The 22,817-nt window shown below is 41.1% G+C and overlaps 1 protein-coding gene across 1 annotated transcript; it reads left to right on the top strand.

The window, feature by feature from the left end:
- The first annotated feature begins 72 nt into the window (after window positions 1-72).
- Window positions 73-22,363, top strand: recql4 (RecQ helicase-like 4). Its single transcript, XM_059010425.1, has 25 exons — window positions 73-196; window positions 2,592-2,695; window positions 2,959-2,992; window positions 3,423-3,547; window positions 4,858-5,007; window positions 5,980-6,845; window positions 6,994-7,093; window positions 9,056-9,209; window positions 10,114-10,233; window positions 10,430-10,579; window positions 11,441-11,533; window positions 12,010-12,146; window positions 12,370-12,453; window positions 12,748-12,936; window positions 14,940-15,122; window positions 15,490-15,694; window positions 16,000-16,277; window positions 16,418-16,555; window positions 16,991-17,369; window positions 17,798-17,927; window positions 18,153-18,319; window positions 18,912-19,107; window positions 21,102-21,267; window positions 21,378-21,486; window positions 21,700-22,363. Exons 2-25 carry the CDS (start codon window positions 2,612-2,614, stop codon window positions 21,819-21,821), a joined length of 4,359 nt encoding a protein of 1,452 aa, XP_058866408.1. The 5' UTR covers window positions 73-196; window positions 2,592-2,611; the 3' UTR covers window positions 21,822-22,363.
- Window positions 22,364-22,817: the final 454 nt, after the last annotated feature.

Here is a 22,817-nt window from a genome sequence, read left to right as displayed (position 1 = left end):
AGCGATTCGCTGGGCGGGATGACGATTTCACCAAGCGAAGTGTCCGATTGGCTAAACTGATAAAGGACTCAAAAATCCAATTGGTGGGTTGCAAGTCATTTCTTGGGCGCGCTAAAAACATATTTGTCGTAGATTAGCAGCAACACAGAACAATCATCAGTCATGTAATGCTGGCGATGTGTCGAACGAGAGAAATGTAAGTACTGTATATAAAAACACAATGTTTGATTAACGTGAAAGCCAGGCTATAAATAGTGGATGAAACCTACTCGTATTGTACCGAAGTAAACATATCGGAGTCACCCTGTCTTATTAGTTCTATTAAGATGCGGTCACATAGCATAACCATAGACTGGCACTGCAGAGGGAAAAACTATCACCTGGCAAATAATGCATTAACTGAAGTTTTACTGCCACCATACCTATAATGTGGCATTTTCATACGATTACCACTTCAATGTTTCTTTGCCATTGTCAAATCGTTAAACAACGTTCCCCATTTCAAATGGTAATCGTGTCTTTGTACAGATATAAAAAATAAGTTACTGAAAAAATACATTAATAAACGTGCAAATGATACCATAAAAAATGAAAATAATAATTGAATGATCTGCGTCTTTCCCATCTAAGCCCTTCACAAGGTGGGAGGGGGACGGGGAATTTGTCAAACTTAAATAGTAAAAAGCCAACAAGGAGTTCCGTGACATCACAAAGGACGAGGCCCCAGGCCGAGTCGTCCGAGGTGGCTTTTTACGATTTCATTTATGTACAGTAGCTTGTACTTTATTGTGTGTAACACCAGCACAAAAATAAATAAATAAAAAAACACACACACACAGATACAATTAAACAAATATTTTCTTTACTAAAAATCACAAACTATTTAAAAAAAAATTAAGCGCTGTCGGTTAGTATCTTGGCTTTTTCTTTTGGATAATATCAGATTCTTAAATTCACGCTGACTTTTGAGTTCATAAAAATGCAGTTATGCTCTGGAAGCTTTAACTTAGTTTCGTGTGAATGGCCTCTGGGTGGCGCTGCAACAGAGACTGCGTTGTTATTGTTATTTTCCTTTTCACTATCTTCGTTGTTTTGTTTACAAAGCACTTTGAAACTCTACCAGGTTTGCACATCTGGATCGTGCAATATTCGCCCATTCTTCTTGGCAAAATTGTTCAAGCTTTGTCAAGTTGGATGGGATCGTTGGTGGACAGCGGTCTTCAAGTCTTGCCACAGATTCTCAATCGGATTCAAGTCTTGCCACAGATTCTCAATCGGATTCAAGTCCGGGCTTTGACTGGGCCACTCTAGGACATTCACTTTCTTGTTTTTAAGCCACTCGAGTGTTGCACTGGCTGTGTGCTTGGGGTCATTGTCCTGCTGAAAGGTGAATCTCCGTCCCAGTCTTAGGTCTTTTGCAGACTGAAGCAGGTTTTCCTCAAGGATTTGCCTGTATTTAGCTCCATCCATTTTGCCCTCTACCCTGACCAGCTTCCCAGTCCCTGCCGATGAAAAGCATCCCCATAGCATGATGCTGCCACCACCATGCTTCACAGTAGGGATGGTGTTACCTGGGTGATGTGCTGTGTTGGGTTTGCTCCAGACATAATGCTTTGCATTTAGGCCAAATAGTTCAATTTTTGTTTCATCGGACCACAGAATCGTTTGCCACATCTTTTTAGAGTCTCCCACATGCCTTTTTGCAAATTCCAAGTGGGATTTTACATGGGCTTTTTTCAGAAATGGCTTCCTTCTTGCCACTCTTCCCATACAGGCCAGATTTGTGGAGTACCTGAGCTATTGACACATGGACAGTTTCTTCCATCTCAGCAATGGGACACTGTAGGTTTTTTAGAGTTGTCATTGGCCTCTTGCTGGCTTCTCTGACCAATGCCCTTCTTACCCGGCTGCTCAGTTTGGGAGGACGGCCTGCTCTAAGCAGATTCTGGGTGGTGCCGTATACCTTCCACTTCTTAATGATCGACTTGACTGTGCTCCAAGGGATATTCAATGCCTTTGAAATCTTTTTATACCCCTCCCCTGATCTGTGCCTTTCCACAGCTTTTTCCCGGAGTTGTTTTGAAAGCTCCTTGGTCTTCATGGTAGTATCTTTGCTTTGAATGCACTACCCAACTGTGGGACCTTACAGAGACAGGTGTATTTAATCAAGTGAAACACTTTTGTTACACACAGATGGACTCCATTTAACTTATTGTGTGAATTCTGAAGGCAATTGGTTGCACCTAAGCTTATTTAGGTGTGTCATAGCAGAGGGGTTGAATACTTATCTAATGAAGACTTTTCAGGTTTTTATTTTTAATTGATTTTTTCACACACTGAAAGTGTTGAGCAGTTTGTGTAAATCAAAGGAAAAAAAATCCCATTTAAATGCATCAAGGTTTCAGGTTGTAACACAACAAACTGTAAAAACGTCCAAGGGGGGTGAATACTTGCTATAGGCACTGTATAACACATTTTAGGAGTAAGATTTTTGTAAATACTCGTGTTGTAGGGGGATCTACACAAGGGGGCGATTGGTAACAAACAAGGAATCGCATGTTGCTGTTATATGTATTTGTTCTGTTGCACAGGTACAGTTTATAACGCCGAGATGGATCGTTACAATAACCTGAAAGTCCTGTTGAAGAGCTGGGAGTCATCCTTTATTCAAGAACACAAGAGAAAACCAAACAAGGTAAGCAGTAATGTGTAATGTGGAAGACGTGTGCTAAATGTGTTTTATTTTTTAAATTGCCAATTTGGCTTAATTTTGCCTGTTAAATATCACGTTTTAACTTGTTACTAGCACATTAATATACAGTATAGTTAGTCATAAACCAAATTGTGATGTGTCTAAATGGTCATGTTAGTGGTTTCACTGTAGTTCTTTAGTTTAACCTTACCTGAAAAAAAAAAAAAGAGAAGCCCCATTGTTCATATAACGTGCTTCTCTTTCAGGATGATGTAGATAACGCTCCAGAAGAGATGAGAGGTAAGTCACTGTAACAGTCCTTGATAGATTGGCCACTTCACACCCATACCAGTTTTTCTTTTAGGGTTATGGTCTGACAGATTTTAAAATGAGCACTAAAACAGTGCCCTATACATACATACATACATACATACATACATACAAACACAAAGTACATGCATTGTATCAATGCTTTTTTGTCAAATATAATTTACTGTAAATGCCATGAATTTACAGAAACAACATTTTGTTTGAAAAATTGGCCTTGAAAAAGGTTCTGGATTGAATCATTAGCCTTGTTCATGAGGAGGTGAGGGGAAATAGAGAACCTTTCGCCAGACTCCACTAGTTCCCTGTATTTATGGTTTTACTGTTGAACTGAAGTCTATAAAGACCTTGAGCACTGTCCGCTGACATGACTGTTGTATATTCTTTTCACGTGTGTTTGTAGAACTTTACAAAGAATACAGAGCTATGAAACGAGCAAGAGAAAGTGAGAATGCAGAGAGCAGAGACCATGAGAATTCAGAGCCCGCGGGCCGAGCCCAGCGCCCAGAGCCCCACGCAACAGAAAAGGTAACCACTGCACTGTAGGATTTTGATCGTGTATTTTGTGTGGTGCAATTACTCCCTTAACAAATGTTTCAATATGTTCCAGTTACATTTTTATTTTTAGTCGGTTAAATAGATTTGTTTTATTATTATTATTATTATTTATTTCTTAGCAGACGCCCTTATCCAGGGCGACTTACAATCGTAAGCAAATACATTTCAAGTGTTACAATACAAGTAATACAATAAGAGCAAGAAATACAATAACTTTTGTTCAAGTGTGACAAACCACAATTCAATAATAAGGCAGAGAATAGTGATAGATACATCAGGATAAGATTAAATAGTGATAGTTACATCAGGATATGATTAAATACAAAATACTGCAGATTACAGTATTCTGAAGTACAGGATTAAATGCAGTAAAATAGGGGCAGATAAGAGCAAAATAAAGCACATTTAAATGAAGGGTAATAGTGTCCCAGGATACAAACAGAGGAGTTCTACAGGTGCTGTTTGAAGAGGTGAGTCTTAAGGAGGCGCTGGAATGTGGTCAGGGACTGGGCAGTCCTGACATCTGTAGGAAGGTCATTCCACCACTGCGGAGCAAGGGTGGAGAAGGAGCGGGCTCTGGAGGCAGGGGAGCGTAGCGGAGGTAGAGCCAGTCTTCTAGTGCAGGCGGAGCGGAGAGGTCGAGTGGGGGTGTAGGGAGAGATGAGGGTCTGGAGGTAGCTGGGTGCAGTCTGGTCAAGGCATCTGTAGGCTAGTACAAGAGTCTTGAACTGGATGCGAGCGGTGATCGGGAGCCAGCGGAGTAGTGGAGTAGCGTGGGCGAAGCGAGGCAGAGAGAACACCAGGCGGGCAGCAGAGTTCTGGATGAGCTGGAGCGGACGGGTGGCAGACGCAGGGAGGCCAGCCAGGAGGGAGTTGCAGTAGTCTAGGCGGGAGAGTACCAGGGCCTGGACCAGGAGCTGGGTAGCATAGTTGGTGAGGAAGGGTCGGATTCTTCGGATGTTGCTCAGGAAGAATCGGCAAGTGCGTGCCAGAGTGGAGATGTGCTGGGAATAAGAGAGGCAGGGGTCCAGGGTGACTCCAAGGTTCTTAGCAGAGGAAGAGGGAGAGAGTGTGGTAGCTTCCAGAGGAACAGAGATAGAGAGATCAGAGGAGGGGGAGGAGGAGGGAAAGAAAAGGAGGTTGTTTGTATTAAGTGACAGACATTTAATTCTGTTTTAATTTTTTTTAAAATAAAGTTGTTTTAAAAGGACTAACTAGACTGTAGGGTGTTGAGACTGTATAGCAGGTGGATTTGTTAAAAAAATAATTCTCTTCTGAAGGTTCCTGAGGCTGATTGCTGGGGGTCACATCTGAACCGGGCAAACGCGGCAACAACCCCGAAACTGACCCCGAAAGAAAAGGAGTCTCTGAAGACTTCAGCACAGTACTTTGGAATGAAGTTAAAATCTAACCTGGGAGCATACAGCAAGGTATAACTCTAACACGTTTTTACATTTAATTAGCAGTTTCTAATATCAAGAATTCAGGTTTTTGATTTCAAGGATTCTGTTTTTGATATAAAAATAAAAGGCACTATTTCTGTTATTAATTGTATTTTTTTAAATCAAAAATTCTATTTTTGTTATCAGAAAATAATATTGAGAATTGTTGATATTAAAAATGTTATTGGTGATGTCCACAAAACATTACTGATATATTCGGTAATAGAATTGTTGATAACAGAAAGTGAGGATTAAATGTTGGGTGGCTGTCCTTAGATTAGGAAAATCCCATCTGCCTAGAAAAATACTTTGCCCTGGAGCTGGCAGTTCCAAAAAGGTCGGCACGGGTAGAAAATCCGGAACCAGGTACCCACCGTGAAAAATACCCGGGTACGCAGAACTTTTTCGGGTAATGATTTAAAAAAAAAAATATCACATATATTAATGTTTTAAGTGCATGATACATCTTTAAATACTGTATAGTACACATACATTTAGTCACTTCAGCTCTGTAGACATGTATAACCTTTTTCAGTACTGGAAACATCGAAATAATAATAATAATAATAATAATAATAATAATAATAAGTGCTCATTTCTTGTAAAGACACCGACATATCTGAATTTTGTTCATCGTGGTTTTCTTTTGAAACTTCTCCAATCACATGAAAATAATTTGTTATTTTCCTCATCTTGGTTTGAAATTGAATGAAATTGGCGAGATATGGGATTTGTAGTTTTTAATGTGTGATTAACAGTGAGCAGTGGGCACCAATAAACTACATTCCCAGAGTACATTGCAATTGAGCTATGAGAGTTCACATCTGGTTATTTTGTTTTGTTTCCGATTTGAGGCACTATACAAAATAAATGTAGTATTATTATTATTATTATTATTATTATTATTATATGAGGAATTCAATTTATTTATTTTTTTTTATTTTTTTTTTGGAATTGCAGGACCGCCCGACATCTTTAAGGAAATCTTTCACACCAAAGAGAACTCCACTGAAGTCATGTAAGGAGAACCCAGACCCCATGGATAAGACAGACCTGGTTCCTCCCATGCCAAAACCAGCCAACACTACGCCCAACCCGACCCCTGTACCAACCTTGGATCTGGAGGAAAAGGAAGAACCATTTCCCACAATTAAAGGCTTCACTCCATCCAGGATCACGCCATCCCCAGCCAGTGCACCAAAGGGCCTTAGGAGCAGAGTCCAGTGCTTACAGCAGTCCATGACAAAGAGGTTGCTGTCAGTGGACCCAGGCTGGCTGGAGCGCTGCCAGGTGTTTGGAGACATGGAGGATCAGGAGAAGCCTGTGGTAGGAAACTTGGCAACACCAGCTCCACCGCCGAAGGAAAGTGATTGGGACTTTGAAGATGATGAATCAGAGTACCTGCCAGTCAGCGTGACTAAGAAGAAACAAGAGCCTCAAAAGCCTCTAAAGTGTGAAAAGCCTCTAAAGCTTCAGGAGACTGGAGAGAGTGAAGATGATGCCCCCTTTGTTACAAAAGTGGTGCCTGAGAAGAAAGAGGTGAAGAAAGCAAGCAGAAAGAGACGGAGGGTGGCAGATTCTGAGGGAGAGGAATGTCTGGAAACTCCGGAGAAAGGTGCGGCCAAAAAGAAGAGAAGGACTAAGAAAGAGTCTCGCTCCACAGCGCGCAAGATATCCGAGAGTGACGAATCTGACAAGGAGGAAGGAGCCAGGGTGGAGCCAGAAAAGGCGAAAGCAAAGGTACCCGCTGAGAATCTTCTGGGAGAAATTGAATACGAAGAGGTCAGAGTCAGCAGGGCAGAGGTTCGGAACAGTGCTGTGTCAAGGTATGAATAAAAATGCTAGCTGTCTTTGCAGATTGTGTGTGTGTGTGTGTGTGTGTGTGTGTGTGTGTGTGTGTGTGTGTGTGTGTTTTGCTATCCTGTCTGTTAACATTTTAATTTTTTCCTTTTGTATGTTTTTTATTGTTTTTAGAACAGCACCAAAGAGTGATGGAAACTTTGTGAAAATTAATCTGAAGAGGAAATCGCATGTGAAAGGCTATGCTCTGAAAGGGGCTGCCCTTCGCAAACAGGTATCCCTAGTGAAATGTGCAGTGTGTTTGACTGAGCTTTGTCAGGTGAAACACCAGGTGACTGCACAGAACCTTTAATTTATAACTGAGCTTTGTCAGGTGAAACACCAGGTGACTGCACAGAACCTTTCATTTATAACTGGGCTTTCTCAGGTGAAACACCAGGTGACTGCACAGAACCTTTCATTTATAACTGAGCTTTCTCAGGTGAAACACCAGGTGACTGCACAGAACCTTTCATTTATAACTGAGCTTTGTCAGGTGAAACACCAGGTGACTGCACAGAACCTTTCATTTATAACTGAGCTTTGTCAGGTGAAACACCAGGTGACTGCACAGAACCTTTCATTTATAACTGAGCTTTGTCAGGTGAAACACCAGGTGACTGCACAGAACCTTTCATTTATAACTGAGCTTTCTCAGGTGAAACACCAGGTGACTGCACAGCTACTGCACAGAACCTTCCATAGACGGTCCCAGTATTAGTACCGATTTTATAAGGAAAGAGGATTCGTGATGGGTTAGCCTAGGTACCATGGCAGGTAATCCAATATTATGTCAGTAGTGTTTGTGTTCTGCCCCCAGCAGGATGTAGCATTAGTCATTTAATGTGATATTAACAGGCTGTATGTGTTCAATGCAAATATGCTGCTCTGTGTAGTGTACTGTATACTACAACTATGGCCAAAAGTTTTGCATCACCCTATAGAATAGAATCATAAAGTCCAAACCTGCTGAATAATGTTACGTTAACATATTGAATTACACATACCACTTTGTGGTTTTCCATATACTTAATGAAAAACTGACAGAAATGAAAAAATGTGACATTTTGAAATCCAACATGAAATACAGTAGAGTCAATTATCCAAACTAATTGGGAACGATACTAGTTTGCGTAACTGAGTTGTAGGGATAATGGAACAGGTATTAATAACAATTGCTGTACCTTTTAATAATGTATAGAATAAAGTTAACATACACAAGTACTTAGTACAGAAGTACCTACTGATGATATATAGCTAGTAACCTACTCTATCACATTACACATACAAAATTACAAATCTTTACAAATCATTAAATTAATGCAATTCATTAAAACTTTAACACCTACAGTTAAGGTTATGAAATACTGTAATCAAATGTACCGCATACCAAACTTTGAAAATCATCAAAGAATACAATTCAGTACAACTTGAACACATTACAGAACTTTAGGAATCATTAAACTAATCAAAAACTCAGTACAATGTTTCTATACTTTGATACTTGCTGTTAAGGCAGTTGAAATGAATAAAGTTCTTAGCGCTTCAATAACATAGACAGGATCTCCAGCCCTTACTGATGAAATAGAAGAACAAGGTGACTGTTTTAGTTTGCTTAACTGCAACAATTTAAAGCACACAATGCTCCATCTAAGGTTTTGGTGTCTGAATAATTCTGTACTTTCATTTGCCTCAGTCTGCTGGTCCTTTATTTGGCATCTAAATCTCGTAGCCGTTTTAGCAGCAGAAGCTGTGTGTAATACACCACACGTAATTCATCACATGATTACAGGGGCGTTGATTAGACTTGTACGGTTGATCAAAGATTGGATAATTGACTCTCTACTGTACTATTATGGCTTCTGGTAGTCTTTTTGCGATTATCATTTTGTAGTTTCTTTGATTACATGATGTTAAATAAAATATGTAGATTATGTTCAAATAGTTCTATTATTTTCTTCTAAATTATGTTTCAATCATAAAATTCTAGGTGATGCAAAACTTTTGGCCATAGCTGTACATTCAAACCTTTTTATAGCAATAGTATAATTATTCATGACTAAGGCAACACAGAGCAGGTGTTTTAGCATATTCGATATTTTGCATGAGGATTCATCAGAGTGCTCCCATTATACAGGCTTTACAGGACTATGTACACATTCATACTACAGTGACTGTTCTTCTCCTGTCATTAAAGATGTACGTGCAGAAATTTCAGCTGAAGGGCGAGCGGTTTGGAGGAGGAGGAGGAGGAGGAAGAGGAGGAAGGCGGGGCGGTTTTAATCGGAGTGGCGATAGCTGTTTCAAATGTGGAGGCACCGGGCACTGGGCCAGAGACTGCAAGGGTACAGGTAAGGAGATATAAGGACTAGTGTTCACATAGGCACTCCTGACTGCTAGCTACCTTTTTGTTTCGTATCAACAAAGCCCATCCATTTTTAACATGATTGTAACGTAGTCTGCTGTATTATTTATTTATTTCTTGGCCGACGCCCTTATCCAGGGCGACTTACAATTGTTACAAGATATCACAATATTTTTACATACAATTACCCATTTGTACCCATTTAGCTGTACTAATCGCGACATAAAAACAGGAGGCAACACGTCAGCTTTAAGCGTTTGCAAGCATCTTATTTTATTAATAGTCTTTCTATTCAATTAAATGAAATCTTTAAAATATGATATATTATAATATGCTAATGTAGGGTTGTGGTATTGTTTATTTATAGTTTTATCAAATAACAAAGTCTTGTATTAATTAATAGTAATTGCATATGAATTATTAAATATCAATGACAAGTAATAAACAATGATAAATATTAATAATCAAATTACATTTTATGAAAACAATGATAATGTCCATGGCTACAAAAACAAAACAGTTTATTGCAAATATTTCTCTAGATGTGAAATATTAGTCATCTAATTTCAACAGTTACAAGATCATTGTTCAATATTACCTGCACTGTGGAATTGTCTTTCAGGCAAGCCAGAGATGTAAATTGGTCAGAGAAATAAAATTGTCTTGTTCAAACTTCAGTTTTATATACATCTCAACAAGCAGGTTTTATGCCTTATATGGTATACAGCTGTGTGGCATTACATCACTCCTGTTCTGTGCATTTTAAGTCTAACCCTTCATTCATACAGTGAACTCTGTTTCCTGCCCACGAAGCTTGCTCATGTGTCTTTTTGTACCATGAAAGAGCAGCTCAGCTCTCTCCTAAGTAAAGCATTGCTTTGTTTCTTTAGCTCTAGCGCCTGCTCCGGAGAAGGTGCTCGACGAGGAAGAAGCTGCTGAGGAGCAGTTTGAGTTGCCCACGCTAGAGGAAGTGGCTCGCTCCACCAGCACCCTGCGCAGTGATCCAATAGGTGCGCTCCCCTCCGCGTGATGTGCCTACAGTAGGGAATCGTGCCTGTGCCTTTAAGGCTAATCCTTATGGTTACTAGGAGACCACTTGTAGGGGATGTATATATGTTTTTACCAAGCTACTGAAACATACGTTTTCAGTCTTTGTAGAAATTGGAGGGGGGTTCATATGATGTAAGTGATTTGTACTTCTCTTAGTCCCCTCCAGCTTCAGTCAGGAGGACAAGTCTCAGATGAAGGAGGAGGATCATGTGTTCATGAACGTGATCAGGCCAGATTATGAAAAGCCCACCCCTCCTCCAGCCATGGAACCGCTCTACAGCCTTGGGGAGGACGGCAAGGTTATAGGTATGGGATCTGTTGTACTGTACTGTATGCCATAGCAGCCTCTGAGGCCGTACTACAACACTCAGCATGATTACAGCTCTACGGCAAGCAAGCAAATATATTCACATTACAAAGAAGTGTTATTTGTGCTCTCTCTTACAGTAGAACCTGCCATATCCAATTTAATTGGTTCTAGGGGGCCATTGGATATATGAAAAATATCTTCTCAGGTACGTCGGTGTGTCTAAAACACCAACGTACTGTACTCCATGTATATTATACAAATCAAATCAGTGGAAATAATTGCAAAACAAAGCACTGTAATAAAGTATCTGGCACAGTAATCCGACAGTTTTTTCTGCACCGCATGTGTTAACCCAAGACAGAAACAACAAGAAAGCACGCACACAAACATAAACTGGCTTTGGAGGTCGCGAATAAATCTTCTTTCAGTTTTTTAACAGTATAGTAATTTGTATTAATCCCTTCCTTTCTTGTTTTCTTTTATTTAACTTGGTTAAACTGGGCAGTTACGTGAAGTGACAGCATGTAAAAAGTGAAACTGAATTCCCAAACGCACCAGATTTTCTTGTTTTTATCTGCAACTGAATCCATCCTGTCCTGCTAAGAGTTGAATTTGCTGTTTTAGACGCCTAATAAAATGTGCATTGATCAGTTTCCATCAGTACCGTTCAGTTAGTAGCAGCAGCCTGTGTAAATGACACATGCCAGAGGTCCTTCTGTTAATAGAAGGTATCGTTTCTGATAGGGTAGTAGGATATGACAGGTTCTACTGTATGTAAATTATGTCTTCTGTAATTTAATGGCTACCTCCCCTTATTCACCAACCCACTATCCTTCCCTATATTGTTTGTGCTTTAGACACACCTGCCGAGGTTTACGAGGCTCTGGCAGAGTTTGGCTACAAGTCCTTCAGACCTGGTCAGGAAGTGGCCCTCATGAGAATCCTCTCAGGTAGGAGCAGGTTGATAATATAGCCCAGCTAGATATGTGCTGAATTGGGACCAGTCCCTGTGTTTAACATGCAGTACACACTGAACCAGCTTAGCCCTGTCTTACAGAGTTGCAGGCAGTGCTGCAGAATAGCTGGTCCGGGACCCGAAGATTTTCTTCCACCTATAATTTGTATGTAAGCCAACAGGAATGTTATTATTTGTTTGTCCAAGTCGCAGGTTATGTTCCAGTAGGTTTTCTCTTCAGGGTGTCCAGGGCAGGCTGAGATGACAAACGCCTCTCTAATTGTGCCACAGTAGCTGAGCTTTTGGCCGGCTGCCACAATGGAATATCCCACTAACAATGAGAGTAGAATCTCATTCATTTGTGACACTGATAAACATGAAGATCTGCTGTAGAAGTCTGCCCTATGTGATGGATTGTTGATACAGTTTGTATTTGTAAAGGAAATGGTTTTGTGTGCTCGTAATCACCAGGTCTGTCCACTCTGGTGGTCCTCTCCACTGGAATGGGGAAATCTCTCTGCTACCAGCTGCCAGCCTACTTGTATGCCAAGAGGTCAAAAAGCATTGCCTTGGTGGTGTCTCCTCTAGTGTCTCTGATGGACGATCAGGTAAATGAGGCTTGTTTTTTTTCTTGTACGTTAATTCAATAGATTTTGACATTTGTGGGCATTTCTTTTTTTTGTTTTCATAATCGTGATTAATTGCATAAAAAAGTCTGATTTGACTTTCGAACAAGATTTATTAACGTGGTCATGCATAGTTTAGATACTGTATGCACAGTAACCTCCAAGCAGCACTCAGCTGTGCTTCATTGAGTTTTGTCCCCTGAAGGTTTCTGGACTCCCTCCCAAAGTGAAGGCTGTTTGCATTCATTCCAACATGTCAAAGAACCAAAGAGAGGCTGCTATTGAAAAGGTGAGACATGAGAAATTAGTGTTGTGAAAAAGGAAACCATAAGTGATGCAGTAACAGTAATGAACTTATTTATCACAGTTTTAAAAAACAAAACAAAAAATTACATGTGTAATAATGGTATGTCTTGTTCCCTTGGCTGCACAAATGCAGTTTGGTTTTTAACTTTTATTTCAATTTTACTAAAAACGATTGGATGTCCATAACAGCTGTAAGAGTGCACCATGCTAACCCACTCTTGTACGCCGGTCAGACTGTATTGGGGGAGTTGTATGCTGTATTCTCTGACTCCTGCAGGTGAAGGAAGGCAATGTCCATGTGCTGCTGCTGTCTCCGGAGGCCCTGGTTGGAGGAGGGCATGCAGGGCCGGGCTGCCTGCCCCCTGCTGACCAGCTCCCTCCTGTGGCCTTCGCGTGCATTGACGAAGCTCACTGTGTTTCTGAGTGGTCCCACAACTTCCGACCCTGCTACCTGAGGCTGTGCAAGGTAAGAGGAAGAATGTCAGACAGCCAGATTTTGTTTTAGTTTTTTATATACTGAGCATCAAAAGAAACTTATCACTTATGTTTGAGCATCAAAAGAAACGTATCATAAAATTCAGTAGATGTGATCGAAAAATAACAAACTCTGTTTTAGAGCAGGTGCAGTGACTTTTTTTATTGTGCTGATTAACAATTGACATCACGAAGATGCTGCAAAATGATCTGTCGATCTTGGGCAGGTGTTGTGACTCTTGGTCTCCCAGTTCGTGGCCTGTCATTGACAGAGTGTGTGGTTATATTGTCTCACCAGGTTTGAAATTGCTGGCTGTGAGCACCCAATATGGCGAGCCACAGTACGCTGCCCTAGTCCAGCCTCCAACATGCCGATTGCACGAAGGCGCTGCTCTCTTGACAGATGTGGCATATTGTTTTTTTTTTCTGTGATTTTCTTTATTGCTTTTATTCAAGCTTGCAATTCAACAGCTGAAATCACTCCATGTCAAGGATGAATGATATGAGTGATTAAAAAGAAACAAACATTTCGTCAATGTCCATTTATATACCTTATTTTTTTTTAAAATAAATGTGTTATAATAGTGAAGTTTCTTTTTGATGCTCGGTATATATTTAATAAACCATGCATGCATACATTTTTTTTTTTGGTTCTACAGTGCTCCTTTTATTTCATTGTTTGATCATTCACAAATTTACTACTTAACATTTCACAATTTTCTATGCTTACGTATTTTATAAATCTAAAGTCCTGTTTTTTTTTTTTATGAAATAAAAGCTTACTTGTACTGTAAAGTGGAATGTACAAAACGTTTCTTGTTTGTTATAGGCGTAAAGCCTGACTATAATCAGTTTCACATAAATATAACACCACGTAATCAGTTCTCATGTCATTTATGGTTTCTGCATGCTTGATGCATAATTTTGGTCATTACAGGCTTATTAATAATACATATTTGCAGTTTGCTAGATAAAGGGCTGCACTGTATAATGATCCTTTACTAATTGGTTACTGTACCTTTTAAGGAACATATGTAGTTCATTTACACCACTTACAGGGTTGTACTCTGTGGAACGTCTCGGTTGTGAAGAGGATGGAGAGCTGTGTACGACGTGCCTGGGAGGTATCCGGAGCATTGTGGGTTAACTAGCCCTTTGCAGTTCATTTATTAAGTGCACGTCAGGCGCGTCAGGTCCAATTTATTTTCACACGCGCAGTTAATTTTAGACGCGCTGTTTAAAAGTTTTTTTCACAGTCAAAGCGGGTTTAAAAGGCCCTGCATATCAACAAAGCACTCACTAGGCATCTCCAGCCCCGCCCCACTCTTTCGTTCGCTATCGCTTTCACATATGCTAGGAAATAAATAATAATAATAATAATAATAATAGTCGTACATACCGATCAATCATCTCCTGATCACTCGTTTTATCACCAAACTCCTCAATAATGCAATCCAAGTCATTATTTTATTACTGTAACATCTCAAAAAAGCTCTGCAAATGTCCGTGATAGTCTCTGTGCGCTGATACAGTACCATCGAGCTTGTTTCCTTATGACCGCCCATATGGGATGCCAATGGCAAGTATGACTATTCATGAGATACGCCTTTTTTTTTTATCTGCTTGTCTCGGCTCCTGTCGCTCCCACTCGGCCATTGAATGGTTTTCTCGGCTTTTTCCAGAGAAAAAAACGACTAGAAACCAGTTTTTTGCGTTTTTTTGATGATGTCGGACAGGGTCCGACAATGGACCGGATAGGAATAATTGCAATGTCGGACCAGGTCCGACATAGGACCGCAAAGGGCTAGGGCTAAATAATAGAAGTACCTGACTCTATGACGTGTGCTTGTAGAATGGAACTGTAGAACTAGGCTAAGCATGGTCTGCAGCATTCAACTGCTGTAATAAATGTGCTCTGTGCTTGAACCTGCAATCCGTGTGTGGACTCTGTACTCCCTGGATTAACTTCAGTGCAGCCTGCCCATTGTTTCTCAGGTTCTGAGAAACCGGCTGGGGGTGCGCTGCCTGCTGGGCCTGACAGCCACCGCCACTCTGGCCACGGCCCGTGACATTGCCCATCACCTGGAGATCAGGGACGAGGATGGGATAGCCGTCCGTTCTGCTGCCATCCCACCCAACCTGCAGCTCTCCGTGTCCATGGACAGAGACCGGGATCAGGTATTCCGCAGCACTGATATTCACAGCTACCTCTTGTTCTGAACAAGCTGCAGTTAATCATTGACCTCAGTTTATTACCCAGGGATACAAAACCCTGGCAATCGGGTACAGTCTTCATGTACGCGACACGAGTTATGTGTATCTCGTATTACATTTGAGTGAATTTTACAGCCACTGCATAATCAGTTTTTTTTTTTTGTTTGTTTCTGTCTGCACCATGAGGTGTTCTTCTTAAACATGATGAAAATCAAGTAGATGTGTGTAATTCTGTTGTCCACATTGCTTTAAAAATATTGTATTTGTATTTCTTTTCTCTTCCTTTGTTTTTTGTGGAACATGTATCCACCTGCACTTCGCTCTTTGTCAGGCCCTCGTGTGTCTGCTGAAGGGTGACCGGTTTGGCTCCCTGGACTCAGTCATTGTGTATTGCACTCGGCGAGAGGAGACGAGCCGAATCGCTGCCCTGCTCCGGACCTGCATGCAGGGGGTGCTGTTGAAAGAGTCCTCGGAGCCACTCGGAGAAGGAGAAGGAGAAGCAGAGGACACGCATGGGAAACGAAAGAAGGCACTTGGTAGGGTTCTGTGTTCCACAAGCACCAGTAGGTTTAAACACTTTCTAACCATTTAAAATGCTTCCCCTCATCTACCTCAGCTTTAGTTGCTTTGTACTGTAAAAATCTGAGTGGATTATACAGTATGACTGCTACAGGTTTGCTCACTTTGCTCATGCCGAGTGAGAACTGTTAAGAGAAGGGTATTGCAGACTCAGTGTATATGAAGGGTGACCGATAACAACTTGAGATTTTATAGGAAAGCATTCCTGCACCTTTTTTTAATTTTTTTGTATTTTTTTTTGTGCACCTGCTGTGGTCCGCAGCTAAAAGGAAGATCCGGAAGCCGCTGAAGTGGATGGCTGAGTCGTACCACGCCGGCATGACTGGGGCCCAGCGCCGGAGAGTTCAGAACAATTTCATGTGCGGGGAGCTGCGTATCGTCGTGGCGACAGTGGCCTTCGGGATGGGCTTGGACAAGTCTGACGTCCGGGGGATCATCCACTACAACATGCCTAAGAGCTTCGAGAGCTACGTGCAGGAGATCGGCAGGGCTGGCAGAGACGGGAAGCCAGCACACTGCCACCTGTTTCTCGATCCTGATGTAAGCCTTACCTTTTTTTTATTGAATTTCGATAAATAGAGGTCTTAAGCCCACTTAGAAAAGTGGTTGTTTCATAATAAAGCTACGTTTGTTTGTGGTGGCAATGGATAGTTTTGGTGCTGAATGTCTTCTCTCCGCAGGGAGGAGATCTGAGTGAGCTTCGCAGGCACATATATGTAGATACGGTGGATTTTTACACTGTCAAGAAGCTGGTCCAGAAGGCATTCCCTCCTTGCATGTGTCTGCAGATTCATCAGAAGCAACAGGACCTAATGAGGGTAAGATAAGAGACCAACCCAAGCTGCCCTAGCAATCCATATCACATGAACAGCTGTTGGTGTAGTTAACTTGTATATTAAACGTGTTTCTCGTACCATTACTTAAATTAAGTACAGTAGAGTTTCTGAATGTTGAGTGAAAAAGAATAGTGATTCATGCTTGTGTTCTCAAGAATTGTTCATCATTTATTGCAACTCTAAAGAAAAGCAGATTTGACTTTAACTTTAAGATTGTATTGCGACTGCAGTTTTAGTAACCAGTGGAAGAATCTAAGTAGAATCAGTAGAATCAATCAGTATTTGGCCACTGAAGGCAATGTGTGCTATTCAAAACTCCCAGTCTTGCTTGTCTGTGACAGGCTGAGGCAGTGTGAAATGACCTAATCGCCATATTGTATTGTTTCTGTTTGCCCTGTCTGTCTGCTTTTTTTCTAGGCTGTGGAGGTGGGTGATGCAGAGATGTTTGATCTCCTTGACCCTTCCAATGAGCCATCAGCTGACCAGCAGGAGCCAAAGCAGGGGGCGGAGCAGGGGCCCGAGCAGGAGCAGGGGGCGGAGCAGGGGCCCGAGCAGGAGCTGGGGGCTGAGCAGGGGCCCGAGCAGGAGCAGGGGGCGGAGCAGGGGCCCGAGCAGGAGCAGGGGGCGGAGCAGGGGCCCGAGCAGGAGCTGGGGGCTGAGCAGGAAGTGGGGGAGGAGGAGGAGGAGGAGGAGGCAGAGGCCGAGGAAAGCAATAAAGCACCCAGAGTATGCCACACACATGAACGAGCGATTCCTATCCAGGAAACTGTAGATTCTCTTGACATCACAGAAGAAGGTGGGTTACTAAATTTGATCTGGTAAAAGCGTCTGTGTCTCCCTTGATTTACTGTTGGTTGCTCCACAAATGCAAATAAGCAGAGACACGTAAAAGCTGTGAAGGGATTTAGTGTTGGGTCGAGATGTTTATCCCTTCCTTTGAACTCTCGCACATGAATTGTGAGGTTAAACTATAAAACTATGAGTAAGTAAGACGATGGTATTGGACAAAATATTGGTCGACTTGACTTGGCTATAAAGTGGCTGTCCCTTGAGGACTGGGCTTTATTAGAACCACGAAATCAAATCAACCACAGGTATGTGAAAAATAGTCCTCGTCCATCATTCAGTGGACTGATTTTATAGCATTAATGGATTCATTACACAAGAAGCCCATATTGATGTTGTTCAGAACTATCTTCTTAAGTGTACCGTTTGTTCTCCTAGGTATAGAGACCATCCTGTGCTACCTGGAGCTGCACCCCCAGCAGTGGGTGGAGATGCTGCACCCGACCCTCTCCACCTGTCGGCTGGTCTGTTACAGTGGACCCCAGCAGCTCGGGATGATCGCTAAGATGTAAGCTGTTTTCCTTTTAAATATTCTGACATCACTTTTCAAATCTAAATTTAATCCATGTTTATGGTGCCAAAAACATAAATATCAAACTTCATAGTTGTAATACAAAAAAGATAATAATAATAATAATAATAATAATAATAATAATAATAATAATAATAATAATAAAACTATTATTTAAAAACAATTTTATTTAAGAATGAATACTTTTCTTTTTGTTCTCAGTTGCCCCCCAGTCGCGGTCACTCTGGCTCGTCAGCGCATGGCTGGGGTGAACCACGCCCACACCAGCTCAGTGGAGTTTGATGTGGTGGAGCTATCAGACTCCATGGGCTGGGAGCTGCTCCCTGTGAAGAGAGGACTGAGGCAGCTCCAGTGGAACACGCAGAGAGGTTCAGACCCGCTACACTATAGGGTTACAGTTATTTAGGGCCTCCTCATATATAGTATAGGGTTATAGGACAGCGAGTGTCTGTGTATGTAGGGTAATAATCGGCACAAGTAGAAGTGAACGGACCAAGGGTGAAAGCAGTCGGTATACGGGCTGCAAGAACAGATGTAACCCAGACACAGATGCTCGCGGTCCATTACATCTATTATATACTGCTATTATTATTAATACACAACTTATATTTCTAATCATTATTTAGTCCACTGTCCATTTCATTGATAAGAGGGGAGAAAAAAGGTTGAGGAAGAGAATACCGTTACGTGGCCGATTGTGATGTCACCGTTTAGAATAGACTTTGCTGTTGAATGGAATTCCAAGAGGTGCCTCAGGTGTGATTTTTTAAAGCAGGTGACGTCAACCTGTATTCTCCATATCCGCATGGTTGATGTCATGAATAGGGTTTCTCTTTGTGACGTGGAATACAGACTACGCAACGTGCGCACTGATTGGCTGAAGGATCCTGAACCCCGTCTATAATCGAATATCTAGAACCTCAATGATGGTAATTCCTGTTCCTCTTCATTCTCTGCCAGGTCCCACGGGCTTCAAGGGGACAGGCAAGAGTGGTGTCCTGGTGGAGTTCTCAAACCTTTCCTTTCACTTCCGTTCCTATGGAGACCTGACTCACCGGGAGCTGGATGGCGTGTGTCAGTTCCTGCACCAGAGGGTGCTGGCCCAGGAGAAGACTCGGCTCTACCAGCTTCTAGCCTGCTTCAAGGCTTTCCGCAGGTACAAGTCACACAAATCCACGGCATTACTCTGCAATCTAGTAAACCTTTTTTAATAGATTAATAGATTGCTTAAACTAGGCAAGACTGGTTTGCTTGTTTTGAAGCCAAGAGAATTCACCAGTGCTGGAAAATGCTCTTCGAAAACATAGCTGTGGAGTATCAAATTAAATAGCTCCTGCTAGTGCTACTGTATATCTTATTCTTGAGTGTTATGGATGCATTACACTATGTAACACAATTTTTGTTCCTGGGTAGTAAGTGTTATTTCCTAATTGCTTATGCCTCAAAAGTATAGAAAATGGCTATTATTCCCCACAAACTTTGCTTTTGTGACCAGGACAGTGATATTTTGAAATTTACCTATTTCCAATGAGAAAACGGACAAATTTGTGTCTTTTCGTTCACATAAAGTCAGAAAAAAACAACATATGAATCCAAATTAACATGTATTTATACTAAAGTAATACAAAAATGACTACAAAAGATTTAGAAGTGAGTAGTTTTTCGAGATTTACGATTATACTGTAAATCACTTTTACGAATCAGCCCCCAAATGTAGTCTCCCATCATGTTCTCGTTATACTGTCCTTGGTAGCGGCGTTCAAAGTCCAGTATATCCTGGTGGAAGCGCTTGCCTTGCTCCTCCGAGTACGCTCCCATGTTCTCCTTGAATTTATCAAGATGAGCATCAAGGATATGGACTTTGAGGGACATCCTACAGCCCATTGTGCCGTAGTTCTTCACCATAGTCTCAACCAGCTCCACATAGTTTTCGGCCTTGTGATTGCCCAGGAAGCCCCGAACCACTGCGACAAAGCTGTTTCAAGCCGCTTTCTCCTTACTAGTGAGCTTCTTGGGGAATTCATTGCACTCCAGGATCTTCTTTATCTGTGGTCCGACAAAGACATCGGCTTTGACCTTTGCCTCAGACAGCTTAGGGAAGAAGTCTTGAAGGTACTTGAAGGCTGCCGACTCCTCATCTAGAGCTCTGACAAATTGTTTTATAAGGCCCAATTTGATGTGCAGTGGTGGCATCAGCACCTTCCGGGGGTCCACCAGTGGCTCCCACTTGAAGTTGTTCCTCCCCACAGAGAACTTGGTCCGCTGTGGCCAGTCCCGCCTGTGGTAGTGCGCCTTGGTGTCCCTGCTGTCCCAAAGGCAAAGATAGCAGGGAAACTTGGTAAAACCGCCTTGGAGACCCATCAGGAATGCCACCATTTTGAAGTCTCCTATGACCTTGATGCCATCTCAGAAAAATGCAGATATGTATCCACTTAGGCAGCTGGAACTAAACTGAACTGGTGGGCTTAAGGCCCCTGTATTTATACTACTATTTATATTACTGGAAAGTTCTAGAAAGTTCTAGAAGTTACCCCAAGTTTACTCAGCACTGAATCTATCTGGAATGTTCTGGAAAATAGGTAAATTTCAAAATATCACTGTCCTGGTCACAAAAGCAAAGTTTGTGGGGAATAATAGCCATTTTCTATACTTTTGAGGCATAAGCAATTAGGAAATAACACTTACTACCCAGGAACCAAAAAAAAAAAAAAAAATTGTTACACGGTGTTATTCGTTGTTTGACCCACTCTGATTTCCAGTTCATTTACATACAGCTATGGCCAAAAGTTTTGCATCATTGAATTTTAGGATTGAGACAATTAAAAAAAAAAAAAAAAAAAAAAACAATCATGTAATCAAAGAAACTACAAAATGATAGCGAAATGTCACATTTTTCAATTTGTCAGTTTTTTGTTAAGTATATGGAAAACTACCAAGCGTTATGCAATTCAATGTGTTAACATAACATTATTCAGCAGGTTTCATTCAACTTCATTAAGCAAAATGTGTTAATTTTATAGGGGAATGCAACATTTTTGGCCATAGCTGTAGTTAAACAAGGTCACCTTGCAGGTAGGTTGTAATGAGACGGCCCAGAGGAGCCCAGCACTGAGCTAAACGGACTGTATTGACTGTGTGTTCTTGGCCCAGTGTCGCATATCGCAACTGCAGTTCCTGTGCAGATGAGCTGGATGTGGAAAGGAGCCTCAAGCTCAAAGCTTTGCTGAAAGACTATTTTGATAAGAAGGTCGACCTGGACCTGAGCAAACAGTACCAGGAGTATGTAGAGGAGGAGGAAGCACTCAGCAAGTTCAAGGTGGGTGTGGAGGTGGAGGTGGAGGTGGTGGTGGGTGATTTATTTCATTGTCTGCATAAGACAGGCTGACCAAATTCCATTGTGGTGTTTGACAACATTGGTTCTTTCAGATAAAAGACTGGGAGGACCAGATCCGAGCAGATATCAGAAGTTTCCTTTCCACCCACGTGGACGAGAAGTTCTCTGGAAGAGCAATAGCCAGGATATTTCATGGAATTGGTGAGTCTGATTTATCTCTGATGAACTGACTTGACTACTTAAGCTGTACAACCAAGGGGAGCCTTAGATTCATCAGGGACATTGCTCTCTGTCGACCAAACAAAAAAAAAATGCTTCAAATGGCTGTTTTAACATATATCCAATAAGGTGTAGAAAAAGTACAAACTAATAAATAAATAAATAACATTTTTTTCTATCCATTCTCTTCTATAGGAAGCCCTTGTTACCCAGCAGTGACGTATGGAAGAGACAGAAGATACTGGAGGAAATATATCAATTTTGATTTCAATGACATAATCCGAATGGCGACTCAAGAAATCATCGGAATAAAGTAAAACTATGAAGGTTCTGGAAATCTGTAAAACAAATATTTACATTGATTTTCTGTTCAAGAACGTATAATGTATGTTAACGCCTTGGCATACTACCTCAGAATTGTAGTGGGAAGCAATGAAAAGTGTAATTGTTACTCAAGTGATCCCTTTGACCATTTGTGCCATTTTGCACAGTAGTAGTTAAGTGTGGGTTTTTCTTTTCAATGACCCGGAGATCGATCTAAACTCAACAGGATCCACTGTAGGAGATGTTGTTGGCTGAATGGATTAAAGCCAAAGAGGGTCTTTCAGCTTGGGTTAACATCTCAGAATCCTTCATTTCAACACCAAGGGTGTTACATGTGTAGTGTTCTATGTGCATTTCCTATGTGTATTTCCTTTGTCTTATTAGTATTTGTTTGTAACTAAATGTGTACTTTATAATTGTGTTTAAGTATCGCTTACCTATTGTGGATTTGTAAAAGAAAGCTTTTAAATATATTTTGTACGGACTGAAGTAAAAATGTATATTTTAATAATAAATTGATATCGTCTTGTAATAATAGTATATACAGTTCATATTTCATATGAAATCATGGCTGCGATTATATATAACTAGCCTGTGTTTCTGAAGGGCTTAACCTTTTAGTTTAGGGCAAAAATATTATCAAACAAACAGCATCAGCGATATCTACAAAAAAATATATAAATATAAAAAAACGCCTTGTTAAACCAGACTAAACCAGGGCTCGTAGTATACCAGCTTCAGATGTTGCTTATTCATTTCTATTGAGCTATTGATATCTCCAGGCAGCAAACCCTAATGAAATGTGGAACCTATACTTAGGGCTTCTGATTTTTGGTTTTAACAGCTAAAACACCCCCGATACAAAAAAATTAAATCGATGGATAGCCAATAAACACCGGAAAACACCGGAAAAACTGTGGAAATGGTTAATCTATTCACGTTGACTTTATGCTTTTCACATTTTAAAAAAGAAAACCTACTGCAAAAAT

This window comes from Acipenser ruthenus, chromosome 3 (genome assembly GCF_902713425.1).
Source record: "Acipenser ruthenus chromosome 3, fAciRut3.2 maternal haplotype, whole genome shotgun sequence".
Taxonomy (NCBI): domain Eukaryota; kingdom Metazoa; phylum Chordata; class Actinopteri; order Acipenseriformes; family Acipenseridae; genus Acipenser; species Acipenser ruthenus.
This window is presented reverse-complemented; position numbering and strand designations above follow the sequence as displayed.